Source organism: Amphiura filiformis, chromosome 1 (assembly GCF_039555335.1).
Source record: "Amphiura filiformis chromosome 1, Afil_fr2py, whole genome shotgun sequence".
In the NCBI taxonomy this organism is placed as follows: Eukaryota; Metazoa; Echinodermata; class Ophiuroidea; order Amphilepidida; family Amphiuridae; genus Amphiura; species Amphiura filiformis.
The window spans coordinates 95,436,603-95,462,953 of NC_092628.1; the positions used below are offsets into that span (position 1 = coordinate 95,436,603).

The following is a 26,351-nucleotide window of genomic DNA, read 5'->3' on the forward strand; positions in this document are numbered from 1 at the left end:
TCAGGGGCCCTTCCGCCCCCTGTCTACACTACTGCCGAAATGGTGTGTTTTGCTTTTAAATTGATGGCCAAGTTCACGTGATCGTGAAGCGCAAAATGTTGCAATTTTACCCTATTTGGGCCCAAAACATGGTGCTTTTCGATGTGCTAAAAAAAGTTGCACATGGCAATTATTGCTTTATTTTTTCTTCTTTAAGGATTTTTATGGGATGTCCGGATCATGTCCCCCATGGAAAAATTTAGGGGGTGGGACGTGTACCCCGCGTTCTCCAAGCTTCCTCCACCTATAATTGTAATGCAACATGATTTAGTTGTATATATCAGTGATAATAAATTAATAATCTGTACTACATGAAACATTATTGTAAAAATTGTCAACACTAAAGAAGAGCAAATATATTGCAGCTTTTAGTGATTTAAAGAGCTGACCAGAAAGAACTGACACAAACCTCAAATTTAAGTTATAGACGACAATTTTTAACACTGGATCAAATTTTGTTCTCCAGGGTTTAATATGGGAACATTTGCGCGCGCAGCGCGCGAAATTTTTTTACGCCCCCCTCTACGTGCCGAAAGACTTTTAAACCCCCCCCTGTTCATACACCCAAAGCTTTTTTAGCCCCCCTATTCAGAACTCCTAAAATTTTATGACCCCCCCACCAGAGTATTTCTGAACACTCCCTTATGTACTTGAACCATATAGACTTCTACTGTTTATGCTTAACGCTTGAACTGTCAGAAATACAGGTCTGGTTTGGTCACTTCAGGGCGTAAACCACCAAATCACTTCTCCATTGAAAAGCACGTAAAAATCACCTTTTTTAAACGGCGTTTTCTACCAGGCGTGACAATATTTTTCACTTTTTAACGTCATCCCTGTATTAATTAAGGACTGAAATTTTATTTAAGCTTCAATTTTGGGGAACTTTATAGAATCAGTTTTTATTAAAAATGTTGAAAAGCGACGCCGCTATTTCAACGCCAAAACTAGCATTAAAACTTGTTCCGTTAGCAGTAATTCGGACAGGGCCTACTTTTCTTGTGAAATCGATTTGTATAATTTCATATCTATTTTAGTCATTAATAGGTTAGCATCTTTCATTTAAATCAGAACATGCCAACCTCACGAAGAACATGGTCCCTAAGGACACCACATTGTCTCATGTAACCATATACGTTTAACCGGAACTCATCACCATTGCACCTTTCGCGCAGTGATTTAGTGTAATACGCCCTTCAGTCAGAAACTGACTATGACCCGACTTTGACCCCTATATGATCAGCTATTTTGGTCATTCATTTGCTATAATATTTAAATGCAACGGACGGCACAAAGTAACCCTGGAAATCGACTGGAAATATGTATCGATAGGATATGATTTGGGGCATGAACATGATGAATGCAGACAACAGATCCGGTCAATAGGCCTAAATAGATATAGACAACGTGGCACAGTGTCATCGACCCTATATCTTCATAGCAGGAATCGCCATGGTAGGTTAAATCCACAGCCACGATTAGCCATTTGGTTCAAACCTTTAAAGCTCTTTAAAACAAATAATTAGTCGAGGGACATAACTAAGGCTACTCACAATAGCCGGGTAATCGATCTTGGTTGTGCGTGAATAAGCTTGTATACCCCATTGAGTTCAATGGTCATCGACTTTTATACTGCCTACAGTGAGTGCAGCTGTACTACACGCTGCACGCTGTAGGACCAACGCAATATAAAATGGTCAAATTTTGAGTTCAAAGCGCACGGCCAATTTTCAAAGCGCATTCTAGCGACTATCATATCTGTCCAACACGTATTTTCAAGTGTATGAGACCAAATCTGGTTTCTTGAGAAAAAATCATAACGGGAGATATTCATCATTTTCTAACCCGGTATACGAAGATTTTCGTCTGATATCAAAATCGTGCATAGCAATTCACGTGTATCGATCCCGTGTATTCATTTTAGTGTCCCTTCTGCACCAAATAATTAATAGCCAGGCGGTGTCGGTGTGCGTGGGGTTATGGATGTATTGTATTATTCAATACGCTTATACCCCACTCTCCTCACCTCCAGTCAAAGCACCTGTATGGTGTCTTCAGGAGGATATCAACCAAGTACCAAGTAAGTACGAGGGGGTATCAAAAAGTTTTAGAAATCGTCCAGAAGTGAAAGAGCTATATCAATGAAATTTTGTCAGTGCAATCACTGGTCCTTATGTACACTATGATGCAAAATGGTCTCATAAGTATGTTTACTTTTTTACAGGCGACGCTAGATGCTAATAACCTGCTGCCCCAGTTACTGCGCATAAACTGAAAGATTGAGAAAATTCAGGCAAGCAGCGTTATTAAGATCCTGCATTTGAAGGGTTGCAGTGCCTAGAAAATCGATGATGAAATGAAAGTTATCTTCAGTGGTGATTGTGATATTGTCACTGTTGCTTTTTGGAAAATGAATTTTTATTTCATCACAGATTTTTTGGGCACTGTAACCCTTAAAATGGAACTTAATCATGCTACATGCCTCAATTTTCTCCATTTTGCCGGTTATGCGGTTACATAGGCTGGTACTGACATCTAGCGCCTGTAAAAAAAGTAAACATTCTTATGAGACCATTTTTGCATCAAAGTGTACATAAGGACCAGTGATTGCACTGACAAAATTTCATTGATATAGCTCTTTCACTTCTGGGCGATTTCTAAAACTTTTTGATACCCCTCGTATAATAATACCGCGATACCGTCATGCGTTCGTGACTGCTCTTTGGTGTCACTGTCCAATATAGTAAACTTATACTCGGTAAACTGTGCTGTTGTTAATGCCCGTTTTTCTCATAATTATGAAGAAATTTTTGCTTAGAAAACTCATTGAAAGAAAACTGAACACCATGGATTGCAGCAAAGCTATTCTTGATATGTTGCGGAACGACGAGGATGTGGATATGCAAGGTATGTGGATCACTTTCTCATTAAAATAAATCAAACATGCTGAAAAAATAGTCGATCAAGTCATGGGCACCTTTTAAAAATACGAAGGCATAGGAACGGGAACAGTACGGAAACGTGAAATGCACGTGCTCGTAACATTCGCAATATTATAGCCTATAATTCTAGACCATATTATAACCCGAGAACTACGAGGGGGGGGGGGGTTGTACCAACCCCCGTAAGATTTTTTGTCCTTCATAAACATATAAACCGCCTGTTTACGCCCAAACGACCTAGGCTAATCGTAGATCAAAAATGACCGGGCGGTTTGAGGCCCACCATTGGTTTCTACTTTCTTATAGTAAACATTTTCATTTTCATTTCGCTCTTGTAGCTGTTTATTGTTTGTTTGTTTACCCAGGTTGGTCCGTTCCAAGCTCATTCATGCATTCAATCAAAATGCACAAGCCTGGGTAGCCAGTGTAGCACAGCGTCATCATCCCTATATCTTCGTGTCAAAAATTGCCGTGATAGTACGGCGAATCCTCTCGTTTTTCAATAGCTACGCATGGCGATTTTGTTCGAGATAGGCCGAGCGACTCATGCTAAGCATAGTACGACTATCATATGAGATACCGCCAAGTTCTATTCTACACGTTATATACGATTTGCGCATGCTCTAGTATCCCACATGGTGTTGCTATTACAAGGAAATTCGATTTGTTTTCAGGTAAACCCAGGTTTTGTTTTTAAATACACTAACTTGAAATTAAATACACTAATTAGCGGCCATTGCTGTTTGCTCTTGATACATTTTTACTGCATTTTTGGCGTAACGATTTTTTTTAAATCGTAAGTTAAAATTGTGATATATTTAATTTTGAGAATTACAATTATATAAAGGAACACATTTAGCCCATTCACCTAAAATCCTGGTGCTTGTATTATAATATTCGATCACACGTGTATATCACAATGCATATGTAAACTTTCTTTATATCTATGTCAATAATAGAATATTATATATTGTATGAAAAAATATTTATAATAGGGTGTTGACGCTGTGTGTAGGCTAAGATGCATGCTGGCCCAGATAGCTTTGATATACAAAGCAAGAAATGGAAGAAAATAGCAAGGAAAATGATACAGGAGAGAAGGGCACTCCTAAACACAAAATTTGTACAATTTTACTCTTAATCCTTATTTCATGAGAAAGGAAACTAGAATTCCAATCTCCGATGCAAAGGCTCAATCAAAGTATTCCAAGAGCTACTGACCCCGGGCTACTGACCTTTTACTTGTTATCATCTGTTCCAAGCCCGGTGACACCTCATTACAGAAATTGGACCTGTCGATAGGTTTGTAAGAGGGGATAGCCTTTTGCTTGATAAAATAAATATAACTTGTCAGGCGCGAATGAGGCCATTATAAAAAGGTTTTTTGCTACTACGAAACGCATGGTCATTCACCAATTAATGAATAAATTTAAAAAAAAGGCCTAACAAAGTATACAAATTAGTATATACTTATCCAATGTCCACCAACCTTGCCATAAGCCTACATAGCTTTTATAAAACTGCATGAATTTGGATAACATATTCTGTATGCCATGTTGAAGAACAGTGATGGATATAGACCTATAATCTGAGTTAATCATGCAGGTGTTTCAGTTGTATTTAGTGATTATACAAGATAGTGCTGAAATTTAAATTTAGTTAATTTCAATAAGCACAGCATATTTTAACAATTGTTTATTCAATTCATAAACCAATGTGATCCCATATAGAAGAAAATACCATGTATTTCTGTATTTGTGTGTCCCCTCAATTACAAACACAACAAAATATATATTTGGCCTCATTATCCTGATTAAAAGACCATTCATAAACTAATACATTCACAAAGGTTCATTGATCTGAGAACAGGACTAGATTAGTATATTAGCTTTTGGGTACTTTCAAGACAAGACTGACACACTTGTGTTTTTTCCTGTGAAATAGGCCCAGGGTCGAGGTTAAAATATAAGAAAATGGCAAGCAGCTAAAATCCGGGGCTAAAACAAAACACCCAAATTGTTATGACCGAGTTAAGCCCGATCCTGACTCCACTTCGCAGCGCGATGCGATACTGCGATGCTTTTCAAATATCGCAGCATCGCGCGATGAAATTAAAATGTACATTTTAATTTCATCGCGCGATGTTGCGATGTTTTAAAAGCATGTGGGGTCTGCATCTCCTTTTAAGGTCATTCTACCGACCTTGATTTTCCAGCAGCCAATCAGAAGCGCGCACGGCTGCGATATCGCAGCGAGATGCGAAAAAGTTGAACATTGTTCAACTTTTTCGCGGACCGAAATTTCCACCGCGCGATGAGAATTTTCACCGCTGAGCTCGTAAAAACCTGGCTCAGATTACAGTTTTTATAGCATCGCAGTATCGCATCGCGCTATATATAGGATAATGCGGGATACAGTGAAAGACAATATACAAAACATAAAATATAAAGATCTAAATTTTCAATTCTCATATTTCTTTTAGATTTACAAACCCTAATATTAAAACAAAGTCAGACATAAGAATCACATTTTTCTACATGCTTCTATTCATTTCTAATAATTTTCCTCATAATACAATGAAAAAACAAAAGAAATATATATTTTTTCAAACCCTAATAAAATAAAGTCAAACATAAGAATAACTTTTTCTAGATGCTTTTTTCGATTCTCATAATATTCCTCATAATACAATGAAAAACAAAAGAAATAGATTTTGAAACCCTAATAAAATAAAGTCAAACATCAGAATAACTTTTTTCTAGATGCCTATTTTCAATTCTCATAATTTTCCTCATAATACAATGGAAAACAAAAGAAATAGGTTTTCAACCCCTAATAAAACAAAGTCAAACATAAGAATAACTTTTTTCTAGATGCTTATTTTCAATTCTCATAATTTTCCTCATAATACAATAAAAAACAAAAGAAATAGATTTTCAAACCCTAATAAAACAACGTCAAACATAAGAATAATTTTTTTCTAGATGCTTATTTTCAATTCTCATAATTTTCCTCATAATACAATGAAATACAAAAGAAATAGATTTTCAAACCCTAATAAAATAAAGTCAAACATAAGAAAACCTTTTGTAGATGCTTCTTTTCAATTCTCATAAATCCCTCATAATACAATGAAAAACAGAAGAAATGGATTTTTATTCTTTTTAAATTATTCTTATGTTTGACTTTGTTTTATTAGGGTTTGTATATCTATTGCTTTTGTTTTTCATTGTATTATGAGGAAAATTGTGAGAATTGAAAATAAGCATCTAGAAAGAAGTTATTTTTATGCTTGACTTTGTTTTAGTAGGGGTTGTAAATATAAATTCTTATAATTTTCCTCATAATACACTGAAAAACAAAAGAAATAGATTTACAGATCTTAATAAAACAAAGTCAAACATAAGAATAACTTTTTTCTAGATGCTTATTTTCAATTCTCATAATTTTCCTCATAATACAATGAAAAACAAAAGAAATAGATTTTCAAACCCTAATAAAATAAAGTCCAACATAAGAATAACTTTTTTCTAGATGCTCATTTTCAATTCTCATAATTTTCCTCATAATACACTGAAAAACAAAAGAAATAGATTTACAGATCTTAATAAAACAAAGTGAAACATAAGAATAACTTTTTTTCTAGATGCTTATTTTCAATTCTCATAATTTTCCTCATAATACAATGAAAAACAAAAGAAATAGATTTTCAAACCCTAATAAAATAAAGTCCAACATAAGAATAACTTTTTTCTAGATGCTTATTTTTAATTCTCATAATTTTCCTCATAATACAATGAAAAACAAAAGAAATAGATTATTTTACAGATCCTAATAAAATAAAGTCAAACATAAGAATAACTTTTTTCTAGATGCTTATTTTCAATTCTCATAATTTCTAAATGACCCCTAAATCGTGACATAGCTGGCATCGTGCGATGAAATTAAAATGTACATTTTAATGTCATTGCGCGATGCTGCGATGTTTTAAAAGTATGTGGGGTCTGCATCTCCTTTTATAGCTTTTTATGGTCATTTTGCCGACCTTGATTTTCCACCAGCCAATCACAAGCGTGCACGGCTGCGATATCGCAGCGCGATGCTATAAAGTTGAACAAAATCCAACTCCATCGCGGACCGACATCGCGGACCGAAATTTCCATCGCGCGATCAGATTTTTCACCGCTGAGCTCGTAACTAAAAACCTGGCTCAGATTTCAGTTTTATAGCATCGCAGCATCGCATCGCGCTGCGATGTGGAGTAAGAACCGGACTTTTTGCACTATTATTATCCCCCACCCCACCACTATCTCAGGCATTAGTGGCATAATTAGTATATAGGCTTAGGGCCTAAACTGGACATTTTGAGCTGTAAGTAATAAGTAAGAGTATCATCATTTTTTTAAATTACGAAGTTGTGTAATATTGGCACTGGTCACAATTCTATTTTTTTTAGGTTGCCAACATCTCTATACAATTTGCGTTATAACATCACTTTTTCTACGATAGTCACAATTATGTTGACTTATAGTAATGCTTTTATCTGAACTAATATGGAAGGAAATCATATAATCGTGCTTCCAGTTACCGGAACTCGACATATGTTGACCTTAATTGAAAGAAATCATGATAATGTCTAACGTATATTACCTATATTAGAATTGGAATAGATAATAATAGGTTGAAATAGTCATTTACTGACATCAGGACACTACCATGACTAGTGGTCCAAAAACAACTTTGCCCAATTTCAAAGGTTGATTTCTCACAGTTGAAAAATCTGTTTCAAGTTTTTGTTGCATATCCTGCGGGTTGATGCATTTATACTTCCTTGCATTTTCCAACAATTCTTGTCACTTCTGCAAGAAACAATAGACGCCTCAACATCTCAGTACGCGTGCATTATTTTTTGTACAATTTCACTCCCAACATTGATCTACATTTAACCTATAAATAATGCACGGGCCCGTACTGCGAGCAATGCTTTCGGATGCGTTCATTTTCTTGCGGGTAAATGCATTTATAATGATTTCTTTTATTTTCCGAATTTGGTAAATTGTTGCGTGTATTACCATGGGTCTTTGTTATACGTCTTATTTATACGTCCATGCGTGTAGCTATGAGATGTTCAGCAGATCGACATTGATATTATATCTGATATACGATAGCACTGGAATGAAATAGCGAATTGTGAATTCCGCAATAAAAAGAGGACTTTTTTAAAATGCATATCTTACATTAGGCCCTATGCTTTAAGGGGGTACTACACCCGTGTCCAATTTTGTGCCTATTTTTGCATTTTCCCAAAAATTATAGCGCATTAGGGACAAGTAAGATATGTATATTATAGGGGCAAGGACTACAACTACTGCACTGGAAATTTTATTTCAGCACAGACAACAGTTGTGGAGTTACAGTCAAAAATGAGGGAACACCAATATTTGATCAATAAATCAATAACTACTTGCTTTGAGTTGCTGAATTTTCAGTACAGTAGTTGTAGTCCTTGCCCCTATAATAAACATATCTTACTTGTCACCAATGTGCTATAATTTTTGAGCAAAATGCAAAAATAGGCACAAAATTGGACAGGGGTGTAGTATCCCCTTAAGGACTTAGAAGAAGAATCGTTTCCTTTTCCAACTGTCTCAGATGTACATGCAGCTCATCAGCTGAAAATATATCGACATGACACATAATTCAATCTGAGAAAACCTTGAACTTGCGATAAGTTTTGAGTCCAGTGCGTTAAAGTTGACTAAGTTTATATTCTGTGATATGCACCGTTGCGTAGGCCTATGCCTTACATTTGACGCTAAGAGGCCTTGACAATTTAATTACTTATAATTTTATATATTTAATTTCAGCACTAGATGCATTTGGTAAAGTGCCAGCTGGTGTTATGGCTGGAAATTTCGAATGGTTGGGCGACTATGACGGATGTTCATCTCTTCAAGATTTCCATTACTGCTCCGTCAACTTCGGAATCAATTCGTCTGCTATTCCGAGTTCCGCACCTCTACCGGTAATCCTAACAAGAAAATGGAAGGGGTATATACCATGGCCCTCTTGGGCGGTGCAATTATTTTGTGTCGGGATTGGCGACCCGTTTTATTCTGTATAATTATGCCCAAAGAGAGCTGAACAAACTACAGCAGGTCTAAGACAATGGGCTGTGACCTTTATCTGCTTTTACACTTTAGTCATTTTAAAGGCAATCTTTGTGGTTATTTCCTGTCTTATTTTGACACGTTTTCTTTAAAATGTTAAAAACTACCAAACGAAACATTAAATTATTGCCATTTCGACCGCGTCCAATTCTCCGGTCACCATCATGTGCTAAACTGTGCTATATACGTACAACATAGAGCTCTATATTAACTCTGTATACGATACGAAATACATTAATATAATTATACCATTTCAGCAGGGAATCACGCGTTGTAGCCTATACGCCAAAATGATATTGTTTCTAAAATGTTTTAGAATTAGTTTCATTTTAATGCTCACATTTATTGCACAAGTTAAAGACCCATTCAGTGATCACAGCGCAAGTGTAAAAAAAATTGTTTATAAATTGCTTACAAGTGAAAGATAAGTCATTCAAATTGTCATTTGGTATTTTTGAAATGACAAATTTGGCAAAAAACGAAGATAACAGCAGTACTGACGAAGTTGAAGCCCCATTCAAATACATGTAGCTAATTTAGATACTGTCAGTATCTAAATTACAGATTTATGGAAAATATCTTATTTTGTCTTAAATACACGGCTTTCGACTGAACCACTCGTAGGCTATGTTAGCACATCTATGACAATGACAAAGATACCAAAATCTGAATTTTGATGATTTTTACGCTCGTCAGGATGAGCAAATCACTGAATGGGCCTTTAAGGAAGCCCATTTACCTTTTTGAAATAGCCGAGTGAGAGAGTTTGCAATGATTTTTAATGTAAAAACTGAAGCATCCTAAACTGGGCTCAAAAAGAAACCAAACAGTTGTCCAACTGACACAGCAGCAAAATACACTGACATGGAACGGCTTTCTATACGCATGCCGCGTATAAGACATCGCAATCTCTCTATTATAGTGATATGCGCCAATAGACCACTATTCCAAGGTTAAGCTATTGATTTTGTTATTGAAATGATTGGCTCCAAACAAAAGATTTGAACCGGTGTCCTTCACCGTAATCACGGCGCAGTGTAGTTCATTCAATCAAATGTTGTTATCAACCTATTTGATCGTAGCGCATTTGTGAGAGGAACTGTCGCGATAGATTGTAATCATGCTTTTGTTAAATGCATTTGAGTAGTCCGCCATATTTACGCTATGATACGTCATATGCACAGCCCCGACACCGCTGAACCACACGATGAGATAAAAAACTGGAACCTACAAAACAAATAATAAACAAATAATTAATCATTTAATCTATCGAATAAACAACTACTAGCAAATGTAATTTATATTAAAAAAAAACTATTCGAGCTCTTTTCAACCAGCCATCTATCTTTGCTGAAATTCAATAAATGTTAATGTTTCGTTCTACTTCATTAAACAGTCCACTTTAGAGTTCAAGTATGGCGTGTGCGTTCCTGAAGTGTGTTCAGAGGAGGCAATTACACGGAATATAGGCCTTCTTACCAAGTGTAAGTATGTTTTCATCGGTTTACAAATAAAACACTGTGTCCATGTCCCCAATAACAAAAACATTTGAATCTCAATTTGATGTGTTTTACTGTTTTGTTATTTTTTCTTCATGCAGTAATACCAGCCGAGTATCGTTCAATAGCTACCTTAGCGACGCCCATGTTTAGCGATTCACCTGTTAATTGCCAGGATTTCCCACAGAGGCCATATGATACTGGATTTATATGTTTCACGTAAGCGTTGAAGTACAATTCTTAAAGGGCTTGCATGGGGGGCACTTGACTTTCGAAGTAGCAGGGTATGCGACATAGTAGCCAACCTTTCAAGATCAGGAGGCACAAAATAGGAAGAGTACCGACAGCCTAACATAACATCTTAACACGTTTTGGAAATGTATTTAACCAATGTCAACATGGGATCAGCAGCAGAAATATTTTCTAACCATGCTAACATATACGGTATTGGAGTAACGCCTCAGCTAGGCTATATGGTACTTTACCATGATGTTTACAATATGCCAGTATGGAAAGAAAATGCAATGTTCGTCATTTTTCGGTCACTTTTCAAATGATTTTTGACTAAATACAATTTCAAACGACGTCACGATGTAAACACCAATATTCTTCCAGCCAGCTCGTCAAAATCCAAGGGGCGTCTTTGTTCTAGTTATTTTATATATTATGTCTATACGAGGGGAGGCACATTTTTACGCCACTGGTATGAGGACACTGATTCAAAACTAGGAGCCTTATGGCGAGATAATTGACGCCAAAATTGCGGGTTTATTGGGTTAGAAGCTCCGTGAGAGTTTTAGGTAGTAGGGCCTATAATTGAGTAACAAAGGGTGTTCATTGAGTTAGATGGAGTAAAACCATTTTCGCTGATTCCATGGCTTACACTGGGTTTGCACTGTGTCTATCAGCAGCCATTTGGTCTAAAATGGTATAAGAAATATCAAAGACGTTAACGGTTGTTTGATGGCATGTAAAACTGAGTCATTTTAAAGAAAAGTTGAACAATGATGACCGTATTTATTTAAAAGCTTTTTGCATCTTTACAATGGGTAGACACTTGTAAAATGATATCAGAACATCAGCAAACAGACTAACAAATGACAAGGGAATTTTCAAAAAACATTATCATGAAATGTAAGATATATAAACTCATATTATTTGGACAATTTAAATTAAAAATATATGTAAATAGCGCCCTCAATTTCCACACAAAATTATGTGCTGTTTATATAAAATTGCTACAAAATATTATGTGTATATACAGTTTATTATTGTGATAGCTGTTGGTATTATTCAGGTCTATAATTGAACATAATAATAATAATAATGTTTTGTTAGAAATTAATGATCACATTAAACACCCTTAATTAAGGGTAAGATGCATCCCATATATCCTGGACGAGACTGCCACAAGTTTACCGGGGTCGAACTCAATTTTGGTTTGGGTAGGGACGCGCCTCCGAGTCGAGTGTCTGAAGTGGTACCCATTTTTTTTCCCGACAGTGAGACTAATCCCGGCATTTCTGTACCTCAATCCTGGAATTTGGGGCCAAATTCAACAGGTTTGACATTATTATTCTCAACATTTTTGTTATGGGGACATTTTGGCTCAAGATTCACGAAATCGGGTCAATTTCCTGACAAATTGTAAAGAAAAAAATCGGACATCTATACATCATGATATCTCACAAAAAGGGTTCATCCTGCAGAAGGCCGAAAATGAGACCCATCTGGACTTGCAGAAATAATTATGATTCACGCTTCATTTGATATTTTGAAATTTATTGTTTTGATTTATTTGCAGTGTTTTCTGCCTGATTTTAGCCATTATGATGTTATCAGGTGCAGCTCTTGACGTTTTCCAGAAATACAAGAAAAGAAAGATGACCAACGACAATAAATTACGGTTACCATCCCACCAATCGTATGGCAGTACAGGAGAAACCAAGAATGCAACCAATTCTTTACCCGAAGAAACAAAACCTTTAGTGAATCACGAAGTCAAAAACATAGTTAGTTCAACGGAACAAAGCAACCCTTCGGAGTCACTGGGCTCGAAACCAAGTATGTGCATGTGTGTGTATTGATCGATTGATCGATTGATTGATTGATTGATTGATTGATTGATTGATTGATTGATTGATTGATTGAATTATTTGTATGAAAGTGGGAAACTTCCAGCAAAATATAATTATTCTCGGTTAAAACTCGGCAATCAAAATGTTTAAGGCACTTTTTTAATTCATGAACAATTGCAATTGGAATTCCAGTCGTTTGCCGAAGGTAAACTTAGAATTCCAGATAATTTTTGATTGAAAAATAAAATCCTCCATGTAGGGAGTGTGAACTTATTTTCTGGAATACCATTTACCATTCATCAGATGTCTGTTCACACCATCTACAGGAAGTTCATTCCGCAGTCCACACCGTGGTCCACATTCTCTTTGAAAAGAAAGCGCTTCCTCAGGTTTCGTATCCATGGGCGTCAATGCCGGGGTGGGGGACAGGGGGATGTGTCCCCCACCATTTTTTCAGCCACTTTTTGACAATTCAAACCGACCCCCCCACACCCACATTTCAAGCCAGATTGGCGCTAACAAGTATCGTCTTGTGTTGTGTGACTTGACCTGATTTCGCCCTAAAGTCGTTCAACTTTTTGAAGTTCTCTAATAGCAATATCGTAATCTCAGGTTGCACTTTCGATTCATCAAACCTTTTTGGTAGAATCTATAATTCTTATATCCACAGGCAGTTCACGTTGATTTTTTCTTCATGCTCTTCTTTTGATTTGTTTTTCGTTTTTGAGCGCCTCGTTCTAAATATTAATATTAATTCAATTTCACAATCGATGAGATATATTTTTTATCCTTCTTCTCAGGTATGCTTCAAGAAGTTCTACTGTGTTTTGCTTTCAATCGAAACATATCCAAACTTCTGGATACCACCATTGGTCAGTCTCAATCCATTGGATGTCTGCATGGTATACGTGTTATCAGCTTAACATGGGTAGCTCTTGGACATATATTTGCGTTCAATTTGATGACTGGAGTAGGTTTGTATAATATGAGACTGAAGGAAGTATGTGCACCAATATAATACTTTGCTTGTTAATCTCTGTATAAATGTAAATGTCAAAACAACGGGCAAAACAATGACCTGCAGGGAGTAAAAACTTGTGCTGCATTACAAAAAGAAAGCGTAACACCTAGCGAAATGATAGTGGAAGCTTTAGTTTGTGTTTGTTTTTTGTCTAATACAGAAAATGCACCAGACCTATTTGAAAATTCACTTCCCAGTTTCTTCTTTCAAGCTGTTGGCAATTCCTACTCAGCAGTGGACACGTTCTTCTTCATGAGGTATGTTTTAAGACAAGGTGATCCAGAAAGACGGCCATTCTCCCAACTTGTACCATGTAGCTCCATGTGTACGGAAATGAATTGTATTCATGAGAGAGGGTGGGTGTGTATGGGGTGCATGTGCCCGGGTGCGTGTGTAGAGTCACGGTATGCCGTTGGTCATAACAGCACATGTCATTTTCTGTGTTTGAAGTTATGATGGCTTTGACGGCTCCCATATATACTGCGAATCTCAAGCTCATGTTGAAGAAACGGGTGAAGGTCTATATTGCGAAGTGTTTTTGTTCCAAATGGAATGATTTTTGCTCCGAAGGCATTTTGTTCCCAAAATATTTTATGCCGAACAGTTTTTGACTTCCGGAAGGCCATTTCTCTGGAAGGTTTCTATACTGATAGGTTCGTACTCCAAAAGTCTAAAAGGTTATTATTCCGAAGGGCCAATGCTCCGAAAACTATCAGTCGGAAGCGTTTTTGCTCTTGGAATAATAACCCCTGTATCATTTTCGGAATACCGCTTCTTTGGAATAAATACCTTTAATGACTCTTGAATAATTTTCGAACTAATGCCCTGTCGGAATAAAAACCTTTCGGAGTATAACGAACCTTTGGGAATAATATTTCGGAATAATAACCCATTGTAATTGCCGCCATTTTTGGACAAAAGACCCTTCAGACTAAATACCTGTCGGATAAATTACCCTTTGAGCAAAGACTTTTTGGGTTTACGACCTTCCATAGCATAGCGCGTGTTTGGAAAACGACCTTCGGAACAAAACCGTTCGGAACAAAAACACTTAGAAAAATCTTTCTTACACCCGACGACCATGGAGATTTACGTTTAGTGAATCGCTACTGTAAATATTATATTTTTCTTTTTTAATTGTTATTTCCTTATTTTCAGCGGGCTTCTACTGTCTTATGTCACATTCACCCGGATGGCGAAATCCGACGGGAAAATGTCATGGCTTCTTTTCTACTTTCATCGAATATGGAGGTTTGATTATTTCTTAAATTTTCATCTTAACATGCATGACACGTTCCGTAATTGACTAAAGTTTTGTTTCTCTCCCACACCCACACAACACAACACACACAAAACTCATATTTTTGTTGTTGTTTTGTTTTTCATTAATACAGAGTCTTCTTTTGTTTCAGAATCACTCCATTGTACGCATTTGTTATCCTCTTCATGATCTACCATCATCCATACTTCGGAGATGGACCTAAGTGGTATCAAGCTATTTACTTTGATTCTCTATGCGAAAAGTATTGGTGGCGAAATCTTCTTTACATCAACAATTACTTCCCACTAACTGACATGGTATATATTTTTATTTGACTTCCTATAATAGTCAGTGACGGCACAAATATCACAAACATTATAATATAAGAATAAAATTTGTTTGAAGGATCGCATTTGGTGTAAATGTTTTTTGACTTTGCATTATCTAGTATTAGTAACAGACATGACAGAGCAAGATGCAAACCGTAAAAATGAAATTGAGGAGAATGCTATGTTGATTTGTTTAATTTCTTATGTTTACAGTGTATGCAGTGGTCTTGGTATTTGTCCTGTGATATGCAATTTTTCATTATCTCTCCATTGATTCTACTGCCCTTATTCAGGTAAATATAATAAATAGTAAGACTCTAAATAAATAAAATGCACATACGGTTGCTAACAACATGAACAATGATGAAGAATACAATTATGACGAGGATGATGTCGGTGAGGAGGATATTGGAGGAGGATGATAACAAGGATGAGGATTACGGGTAGAAATGAAGGAGATAGTGAGGATCATAACGACGATGGCGATGGTGATGATGTGATGGTATTAAGCTTTGACTTTTCCACACAGGTCTCAAATCAGTGGCATAATCATTACCTCGGTCATGTTCTTAGCTAGCTTGGTGACGACAGGCTATTTGATTGGTAGAGATCACCTGACTACAAATGCGTACGGTAACCTGTTTGGAGGTAATCTGGCTCTGTAAGTAGATTTTATCTAAGTTTGTCTATTATCAGCATGATATGAATGATCTCGCCAAGACAACTTACCAAAAAATATAAGTCAATGATGACAAGATAATTACCATGCCAAGTCACAGTATCAACAAAAAACATCCAGGCCACAGTGTCGGCAGGCCCGAGGCCGGAGACTCCCATAGTTGAGTTCTTTACTAATGGAGTTCCAATATAGAAGGGCCCCGCAGGGCAAGAAAGCAAGAGTTACCTTAATGTAACATTGACCAACAGTAACCTTAATGTAATTTGGCACCACAAAATATATATTCTTCTGTTGTGTACGTTGCGTGCACGCTTTATTTCGTTGCTAGGTTACGGAGTTTTTGGAAAGGCCTTTGATCATCGTGGTTTTCATTTTTAATTTATTCACCTGAAGATCGCTTTGGCGTGAAACACAGTGTTGTGAAATGTATTAATATCTGTGTCTATATTTTTATTCTTCTGTTGATATAGTTATCTATTTTACTTCATTTTACTGTCCAAATGTATTGGGAATCTTTCAGCAGTAGGAACCGTAAGTCAGTGGTTATTTCGAACCCCGGTTTCGAACAGGGAATTCACACCTTTGTTTCGTACAAGAGGTTGATCAAGAAAACCCTAAAAACGGTCAGAGTGTATTGATTGTTAATGCTTTGCATGCTGGCTTTAGGTTTCAACATAAAAAGTTTTGAGATATTCTCTTAAAATATCAAGAGTTATCTTAAAAAACCATGGAACCAATACTCATTTTATGGATTTTTCATGCCGATTCCAAATATGGAATTGAAATTTGTCGTCTACAATCATCATCCGCGTGGAGAAAGTTAAACTTGCCCGACGTGCTTAATCGAAAATGTAACCTTTGGTCACACTTTTATCTCATATGAAATACAGGTCCATCGACGAGTATTCTACAAATAGCTACTTGAAACTGGTGTACTTCCAACCATACTCACGTATTCCTCCTTACTTAATAGGAATGATCATGGGTTATATTATGTATAAGCAAATAAGTGAACATCAACGCATACGTCTTTCCTCAGTAAGTATCTCGTCATATCATCTCTCTTGATTCTAAATAACAAATTTGCAGACTGTAGCTGCAAATGATCTGTTTTACCATTTGTCCGTGTATGGTGAATATTAAAAAAACACCCCTTTCCTGAGATCTTAATTACTTTTCTTTTGTTTCACGTGGGTCAGTCTAGGTCGTATAATTCTAATGACTGTTCCTATATGTTTGTTTCACACTTTATTCAGATTGTTGTGTCTGTTGGATGGGCTTTAGCATTTGCAGCAGGTATAAGCGTCGTATATGGAACATACACCAGCTATGGCGCATTGGCATTCCAAAGTGTATGGACCAATGCAGAAAATATCCTGTATGGGACTTTCAGTAGATTGGGATGGTCATTCGCCTTGGCGTGGGTGATATTCGCTTGCTATTACGGATATGGAGGTAAAATACCCATCAAATCCCTTCCCTTTTACGCCGAGGCACCTCATTGGAATTGCTTTCACTATCTCTAATTTTTTGACCTGAATCCGAGCCCCGGTCCTGAGGTACCCATACATACCCCCAACCCCTTCTCTATTATGATGTACATCTCATTGCAATTTCCAAGAAAGGAGTCGTGTGTAACATTTTGTTAGTAATTTTATACCTCATTTGGTACCAAAAGCTCTAAATTGACAGCAAGATTGATGATACCAGCATATGTACAAGCCGGAATGCTAAATTTGACTTGTTTTTGATGTTACTTTTGTGAAATTCAACTCCACAAGATTTGATAGAAGTAACTCTCTCCTTACATAGAATTCTATGTATTTAGTCTGTATTTATCAGTATGATTAGTCAGTCGGTTGCTGGAGTCCTTGATGAACTTAGGCCTAAAATAATTGTTGATTGGCGTAACATGAAAAAAAAAAAATTAGGGTAGGTCGGTCGGCAATTTTTTTTTATTAAATTTCTTTACACACATTTTAAGCTGAAAATCATGAATTTTTCTAATTTTTTTTTAAATTTTAATCTTTTTTACTTTTTAAATCCATTTTTGCAAAAAAAATAAGAAAACAAGTCTAGGGTCGGGCCTATTTTTTAGGGTCGGTCGGGTTACGCCAATCAAACATTTTTTTAAAGGCATTATGCAAGTAGAAGCAGACAACTAGCGGGCATTGATCGATAGACAAAGAATCAGTTAAAGATAATTAAACACAGGGGAAAGAAGAATTACACATGCACAATGAAACGTGAAATAAAACACTTTAATAATAAAATAGCCTCTTTTGATGGAACATTAGCTGAAGGAGGATTCAAGAGAATCTGTTATCATGTCCAACATCATATCGTGGTCTGGTTATACAAACCAATCATATCCATCTTCATATCGTGTACCTTTCATTTATTTCAGGTTGGATTAATGACTTTCTGTGTTGGTCATTCTGGATACCATTGAGTAGGTTGACTTACTCATCGTATGTCATACATGGTCTGGTTATACAAACCTATTACCAAACATATCCATCTTCATATCGTGTATTTATTTCATTTATTTCAGGTTGGATTAATGACTTTCTGTGTTGGTCATTCTGGATACCATTGAGTAGGTTGACTTACTCGGCGTATCTCATACATGGTCTGGTTATACAAACATATTATCAAGCATATCCAACATCATACCATGCATCAGAGATGTCATACGTAAGTGTTGCTTGGTTGTAACATTTATTCCCCAAGCTAGTCATTATTCACTCTGGCACTGTGTAATGTCGAGAATGTCGAAAACTATCAAAATTCCAGGGCAAAATGAATTGCTCTGAATTCCTAAGATAAATTTATAACATAATGAGGGACAAATCCAAATTCGATTAAAAATTCATGATCCAAAAGAGTAAACTCAAATTATCTGAATTAGATTTTAAAATCTTATAGATGCAAATTCAGATTCATATTAAAGATTTGATTTTTACATCTTAAATCATCTGGCCCAAGTCCAATTTACCCCACTTTCATTAAACATTTTGTGTCGCTTGTCAAATGTTTGACGTTCCTATCCCCTTGTTGTCTTCTAAACCGTAAAAGGTGTGACCCGATTGACAGCCACTCATCTGCCTACTTTACCCCCATCAAAATGCAGATTTTGTTATCAGTTGAAAGCACAATTTTCTCATAGCCCCAGTGAAATTTTAGCCCTGGAATATGTTTCATTTTAGGCGGTATAAACAAAAACATGGTAGTTTGGTGAATACAACCGCAGAGGTTGTGCACAGTTCTATGGAGATTGTGATACACATTTTTGCTTCTAGAATCCAAATTGCTAGAGCAAGTTAATTCAAACCTTGGGATCTTTAAGAAGCTTTGGGTGATGGGTCTCAATGCGAGGTTGAAAAGTATACTGCGCCAAAAAAAGTATCCTTACACTTGGAAAAATAATCACAATTTTAAAACTGAACCATATTTGGGTAAATTTGTTTTGTAATACATATAGACGAATCCAAATACACGCATTCCTACACCTGACTAGCAGCCTTTAGTTGGGTAGCCGTCGGCTACAATGCACTCAAAATGTGAAATGATTCGGCCTTGGCGGAATTTTAAACTGCATTCCATCACCCGTTTTACACCTTCCGCGAAAACACAGGCAGACAAACTGGAATAACACAATACAGTTCCCTTCGACCAAACACACAGCATGGTCTATTCGCTGTTGAAGTGACATAATAATCGGATTAATACACGCGGTATCTATGCATTGATGTACTTGCGAACAAAAGGGCTATATGTATATAGATGCGACGGGATTACCTGCGGAATTACCTCCATTATATATATTATTAGCTATTATTCTATTAACCCTCCTCGTCCTTGCATCTTCTCTAGGTGTTAGGCGGCTTTTATTTGCACAATTGGACGCTCAAAGCACCAGGTTGGTGCTAGCGGCTACCCAAAGATGTCCGACCAAATCCTGACCATGACTTGGCTACTTGGATTTGTCTATAGATGCACTATCTAATCCTGCACATTATGACACCACATTGAATCCAATGTGACCTCAAGAAGTAAAGTTACAAGCAATTGAATAGATGAAGGTTCAGTTTTAAAAGTGACAAACTGGCCTATACAAGGCGCAAAAAGATTCCAACAAGCTCAATAAAGAGACAACACAGTTTCTTCAATGAAGCTTTATTTAAAGCAGTATTTATTTCAGTTTTTACTTCTCTGTACTTTTCATAAACTTCCATTTTATTTGTCAGCTCTTTTGTTTCAGTTTTCTTTTGTTTTAAATTAAAGGCACGCACAAATTAGCCATTCATCACTCTCAAACCAGATGTCTAGTCCGCGGAGTTTTGAATAGGCCAGTTTGTCACTTTTAAAACGGGACCTTCGTCTAGTCAAATGCTTGTAACTTTGTTTCTGGAAGTCATTAGATTCAATGGGGTGTCATAATGTACAGGATTAGATAGTCCATCTATTAAAAAAACAAATTTACCCCAATATGGTTCAGTTTTGAAATTGTGATTATTTTTCCAAGTGCAAGGATACTTTTTTGGAGCAGTATAGAAAATACCCTGTGTTACAATTGGATCACATACCTTTAAGGAAAACTATGATACTAGCAGGAATAAAACTGAACATGACAGACTAACAGAATAAACCATTTTTGTTATTCCAGTGTTATATCTTTTGCGGCAGTTTGATGCTTTCTTACGCATCTGCAGCTTTATTATCCATACCCAGTGGGCACAGGTTAGGATTTCGACGTTGTATCAACGTTGATACAACGTCGAAATCGAACCTAACCTGATTTCAACCCGATTTCAACCTAGAGATTGGTTGAAATCAGGTTGAAATTTCAACGTCGATACAACGTTGAAATTTCAACCTGATTTCAACCATGTTTGAACCAACTTTCAATGCAAAAATTAAGGAGGTTGAAATCAGGTTGAAACTTCAACGTTGATACAACGTTGAAATTTCAACCTGATTTCAACCAATGTTTCAATGCACAACTTAATGACCTTACATAAAATATTATTAGGACGAAATTAGCCTATGCCTAGTATATTAACATGTTTAAAGGTCGAGAGCATTGAGATTTTACCCAAATTTCATTTTATATATCCAGGCCGCATGATCTAACGATTTAAACCGGACTTCCGTTTTCCTTCTTCAAGTGGCGCGCGGCGTGCACTACCTCCAATGACTTACCCGAAAACACCGGGTGGTACGGGGTATACTATACGGCCCCGTCGCCGCTCAATATTGGCGGGCTGATGTTGATAATTATGGGAATTCCTACAACATGGTGAACACTTGTGAACACTTGTGGGGAGGGGGGGGTTGATGCAAAAGGGTGGGGTGGGGCTTTAGTTTTGACCCTCTTATGGGTACGGCAGGGGCCTTGAAAAAATGACTAAAATTTTCCCAGGAAAATTGAGTTTAGGCCTAGCCTATATGATTTTCTATGGGATTGACTCATAATTTTCTTGTCAAAAAGGGCGGCCTTGAATTTTGTGAGAACTGAAAGGGGGGGGCGAATAACTTTCGCGATGATTTTTTTTTGCATCACCCCCCCCCACAAGTGTTTGTGAGTGGTCCCTAATAGGCCTATTGGAACTTCGCATATCTTCTATTTTACTAACCCGATTATGTGATGTCGCCCGGGTATTGCCCGGATATCGCCATGGTGTGCAGATCGAGGTCGGTGGGCATGCCCTCTCTAAATATTGTGATATTGTGGGTGGGTACAGTGCGTACGCGCGTGCACAAGTGTTATCTCGCCGGTACACACATGCGTTCGCAAATGTTTGCGAGCACGCACTCATGTTTACAAGTGTTCCTGGGTACTATTGCGTACATTGCCGGTTCACACATTCACAAGTATATGCGAATACGCACGCCGCGGCGCAAAGTCTTTATGGGTACGCATGTACATGTTCAAGTCTTTATGGGTACGCACATGTGTTTGCAAGTTATTGCGGGTGCGCCGCTGCAGCGTTCGCGCAAGTGTTTGCAAGTACACATGTGCATACACTAATGTTTGCAAGTACAAACGCACGTTCGCAAGTGTTTATGTGCACGCATGCGCGGGCAAGATATTGCAGGTAGGCACGCGAGTTTGCAAGTGTTTATGAGTACTAGCGTGCGTGCGCGGGTTATTGGGTACGCATGCCCGTTCCCAAGTGTTTGCGAGCACGCACGCACGTTCGCAAGTTTTACGCAGTATGCGCTCGTTCTCAAGTGTTTATGCGTGCATGCACGCGCAAGTGTTTGCAAATCGCATGCGCATGCGCAAGTGTTTATGGGTGCGCACTTGTGTTCGAAAGTTATTGCGGGAACGCGCGCGGCGTGCGTGCACAAGACATTGCGTTACGCGGTCGAGTTTTCAAGTGTTTTCGAGTGCGCATGCGCATTCGCAAGTGTTTATGGGTACGCGAAAGTTATTACGGGTACGCATGCGAGTTCGCAAGTGTTTATGGAGTGCGCGAAAGTTATTACGGGTACGCATGCGAATTCGCAAGTGTTTGCAAGTATAGGCCTACACTCTCGCTTCACAAGTGTTTACAGGTAGGCCTACGCACGCGCATTTGCAAATTATTGTAGGTATGCATACACGCGTGCACAAGTGTTTGTGAGTAGGCCTACGCACATGCGAGTGCAAAACTTATGCCACTGCCGCGAGCGGGATGGGGCATCAGCCAATGACAAATGCCTTGAATGTGTCCGTTTGTTTGAACTTGATGTAGGATCTGGATCTGGATCATCTTGTCTCAGGGCTAGTCGGCCTAGGCCTATATCAGAAACATGTTGAAAAACAATTTCAAATTTTTGGATATTCGCATTTTGACCTTTAAAAAACAGGTTTTTAATCCTAGATCCACCATAAATGTTTGGACATTCGAAAATTATATTTTTGGATTAAAATTGTAGTAGTGCGATATCGCTTTCGCCCAACACTTTTCCAGAGTGGATATTGCCCAATGTACAGCAGCAAGCAAAAGGAGTTGCAAGCGTACGTATGACGTACATAAACTTGAGGCCTAAATTTGCAAATAAAACAGGTTAGTAAACATTTAAATTTTCTTTAAAGGTCTACTTGACTTTTGGACACATTGCTGGATGTATATTTGAACTTGGTTTTCCATTTTGTATCATCAGGATATGTTAAATTAGTTAAGCTTACTGAGCAGTTTAAAAATTACATGCCTGCTGCACATGACATGCATGCTGTATAATCATGAATGCACCATTCGAGAAACACGAACCGTAAAACGGGGTGAATCGGGACAGTTTGGGCATGGCTTTAATTGTATTTTTTTCTTTGTAGCTTCAATTGCCACAGTCATTGGTGCATTTTATGTCCACACATGAGATCTACATACTGGTAATGTTAGATTGAGTGGATTTCAAGTGCTTTACCTCTTTTTTTTTTAAAAAGTGCCTGTCCCGATTCACCCCGAGTTTGGGGTGAATCGGGACAGCAGAGTAAATAGTATTTGATGAAGGTTTGAATTAGTTTTTGTACCCTTTATCCCCACAAATGAGGTGAATTGGGACATTAAACAAGTATTTAAATACTTCTCTAATAATTTAGAACAATTTAACAACAATTGATGTCATGTTTACTGCCATAACTTGGATGTTCTTTGGTACCCTCAACTGGACTGTACTTGTTACGGTAAAAAAGTAATAAAACTTTTGACCTTCACATTTCATGTTAAAACTTAAGTTTTCATTGTTCTTTTCTTATCACTACTTACATAAGGTAATACTACAGTGTTTCTTACCAAATAAATACTGCATTTCTCCTAAACATTAAAAAAAAATACCGATATAAATCATGTGTCATTTTTAAAGGAAAAATAACGAGCGGAGCTGTGACTTTCAGTCAAAAATGGACAACTCGCACATATTGCAGACAACTGTTAAATGTTCTTGCTACTTGCATGTGATTTTCCATCAATAACAATTATCATGTACATACAGCCTAAAGCAAAACAACCTTTGGCCAAACACATTATGGGCAATTTAGCAATACCATACTGGTACCAACTTGCAACCAGTGCCATTAAAAACAACTCACGAATGATTCCTATCAGTCCAACAAATTGAACATTGGTACATTTTCCAACTCTAACAGCAATATTCAAAGCATAATTAACTCAATAATTACTAGAACTTCAGGATAAGACTAACAACATTATAGTTCAAATGGTTGTCCTCCAAAACTTTTTTGGGTTAAGGGTGGGTGGCTTTCAAATTTGTTTTTCTAATTTTCTAATTCTAAGTCAAATTATAGATCTACCCAATGACCTGTGCCCAATGAAGGTGCAAATAGGTCTGTTTTACCAATACATATCTTAATACAAGTTATACCATTAAAGATACAAACAAATTAATAACAATATTTTAAAAACAAAGTACGTATTTATTTAAAACCTGAAAATCCTTTCAAAAAATTATTTCTGGAATTCTGAAAATTAGGTGTGGTAAAATTTTGTACCGGGACAGTAAAAACTCACTTCCTGTTTTTAAAATTAGTGGTGGGTGGTACCGGGTAGAGGACAACTAACTATTACAGGCTTAAGGTGATGCCACATAGAGAATAATCCAAACTTAATACCATTAAAGTTACAGTACATTGTGTCCCAATTCACCCCGTTCTCAAAAGTTCAAATCTGAAAAGTACAAAAATCAACAAAATTAAAAATTTCTTTGGACTAACCAAATTTTCACTTTTACAGCACATGTATGACACTTTTGTGAGGTCCCTGTGCATTTCCAGCTCATTTCCTCCAATGGTTCCACTGGGAGGATAAAGTTCTGACCACATCATTTTTTGGAGCAATTGGAGGAAATTTTCATTTTAGTGTCCTGGGCTCCATATTTCCTGTATCACATGTGCAAAGCCACCATTCTGATACTTACAGTCCATTTTTTAACATGGGAAGAGAAACACACAAAACAATCAATTAGGTTTGAAAAATTTGGTGTCAAAAAACTTTTTTGTGTTTTGTCCCGATTCACCCCGGTGTCCCGATTCACCCCGTTTTACGGAAACAGTGCTTTGAAGTTGACATGCTTGTGACATGACTTGTACTTTGTAGAAGACCCAGTCATGCCAGTTTGGAATATTTGCTGGGGGCAATCAGGCCCGTAGTCTGGATTTATTTGGGGGGTGCTGATTTTGAAAAAGTGGACCTTTTTTTCAAAATTTAGACCTTTTGGACTGGGCGGATTTGGACATTTTGGACCAAGAAAGCATGCGCCGCAAATGGGACTTCAGGGGTTAAAAGGGGAGAATTTTGTGGTTAAAAAGGGGGACTTTTGGGGTTAAAAAAGAAGACTTTTTGGGCCTTTGGCATTTGAGGGGGGGTGGCAAATGTTTATTTTATAATTTACAAACTTAGGCCCTAGTTCTAGCTCTAGACTGGTCATATCGTGCAGCAAGGTCTAGCTTGGATTGTACTGCTGGGAGCATAGGTGAACCCCTAGACTACAGGTCTAGTCATGCTCATGTGCTAGGTCATTGTACTAGTGTTTTTGGTCAGTTCTTTTCTTTTCTTTCTTGCACCCGGTTCCGAAACTAAAGACGTTTGGAATTTTTCTTGATTAGTCTGTCTTGCCATTCAATGTATAAAGCCTAAATCAGCTCAGCGAACTCAGTTTTTGTTTTTGCTTTTTGCTGAACCATGAAATGGTATCAGCCTATATTTTGCCCTATAACATGCAGTGTATGTTACTAGGTTACTAACTAACCTTTTGGTCTGAAATGGACATAACTTTAAATGCCACGAAGGTATGAATCAAATCATGAACCCCCAGTGATGTCAAATGAAAGAGGAAGGAGTAAAGAATATAATAAAAATATTTCCTAACATCAGAGGACATAAAGGAGTCACAGGGGTCAAAAAAGGTCATTTGAACCGAAAATGCTCCAATGGAGCTGAAATTTAAATGTAATTATCATTCTGACATTCTAAACATGTTTAAAATAATTTAATATTCATTTAAGGTCATAAAGGGGGTCAAAGGTCATGTTTTCAAAAATGCTCCAATTGAGCTGATATTTAAATGCAATGATCCTTATGACATTCTAAACATGTTTAAAATATTTTAAAATTCATTTAAGGTCATTAAGGGGTCATAAAGGGTTGATATATACATGTACCACAATATAATGCCAAAGCTCCATTGTTCAGCTATGAGTGCGTAATCGCTCTAGTTATGTAAAGAAAAAAAAAAAAAAATACTTTACAATTTCCCTCTTTTTGGTCCGAATAATGGCCCTAAGAATTGTTCAGCAGAATGACCCTAAACAGTCAGGAGTAACTAT

At 37.1% G+C, this 26,351-nt stretch overlaps 1 protein-coding gene and 1 long non-coding RNA gene across 2 annotated transcripts; both read left to right on the forward strand.

The window, feature by feature from the left end:
- Positions 1-2,885: 2,885 nt before the first annotated feature.
- LOC140164610 (nose resistant to fluoxetine protein 6-like) lies at positions 2,886-15,345 on the forward strand. The gene is made up of 9 exons (XM_072187940.1): positions 2,886-2,946; positions 8,849-9,006; positions 10,548-10,635; positions 10,752-10,869; positions 12,455-12,714; positions 13,529-13,702; positions 13,910-14,006; positions 14,908-15,000; positions 15,162-15,345. The coding sequence occupies exons 1-9, from the start codon at positions 2,886-2,888 to the stop codon at positions 15,343-15,345; spliced, it is 1,233 nt and encodes a 410-aa protein (XP_072044041.1).
- Positions 15,346-15,921: 576 nt separating this feature from the next.
- LOC140167615 (uncharacterized) lies at positions 15,922-17,620 on the forward strand. Its single transcript, XR_011861064.1, has 3 exons — positions 15,922-16,000; positions 16,909-17,056; positions 17,275-17,620. It is a non-coding gene; the product is annotated as an uncharacterized lncRNA (long non-coding RNA).
- The last annotated feature ends 8,731 nt before the right edge of the window (positions 17,621-26,351 follow it).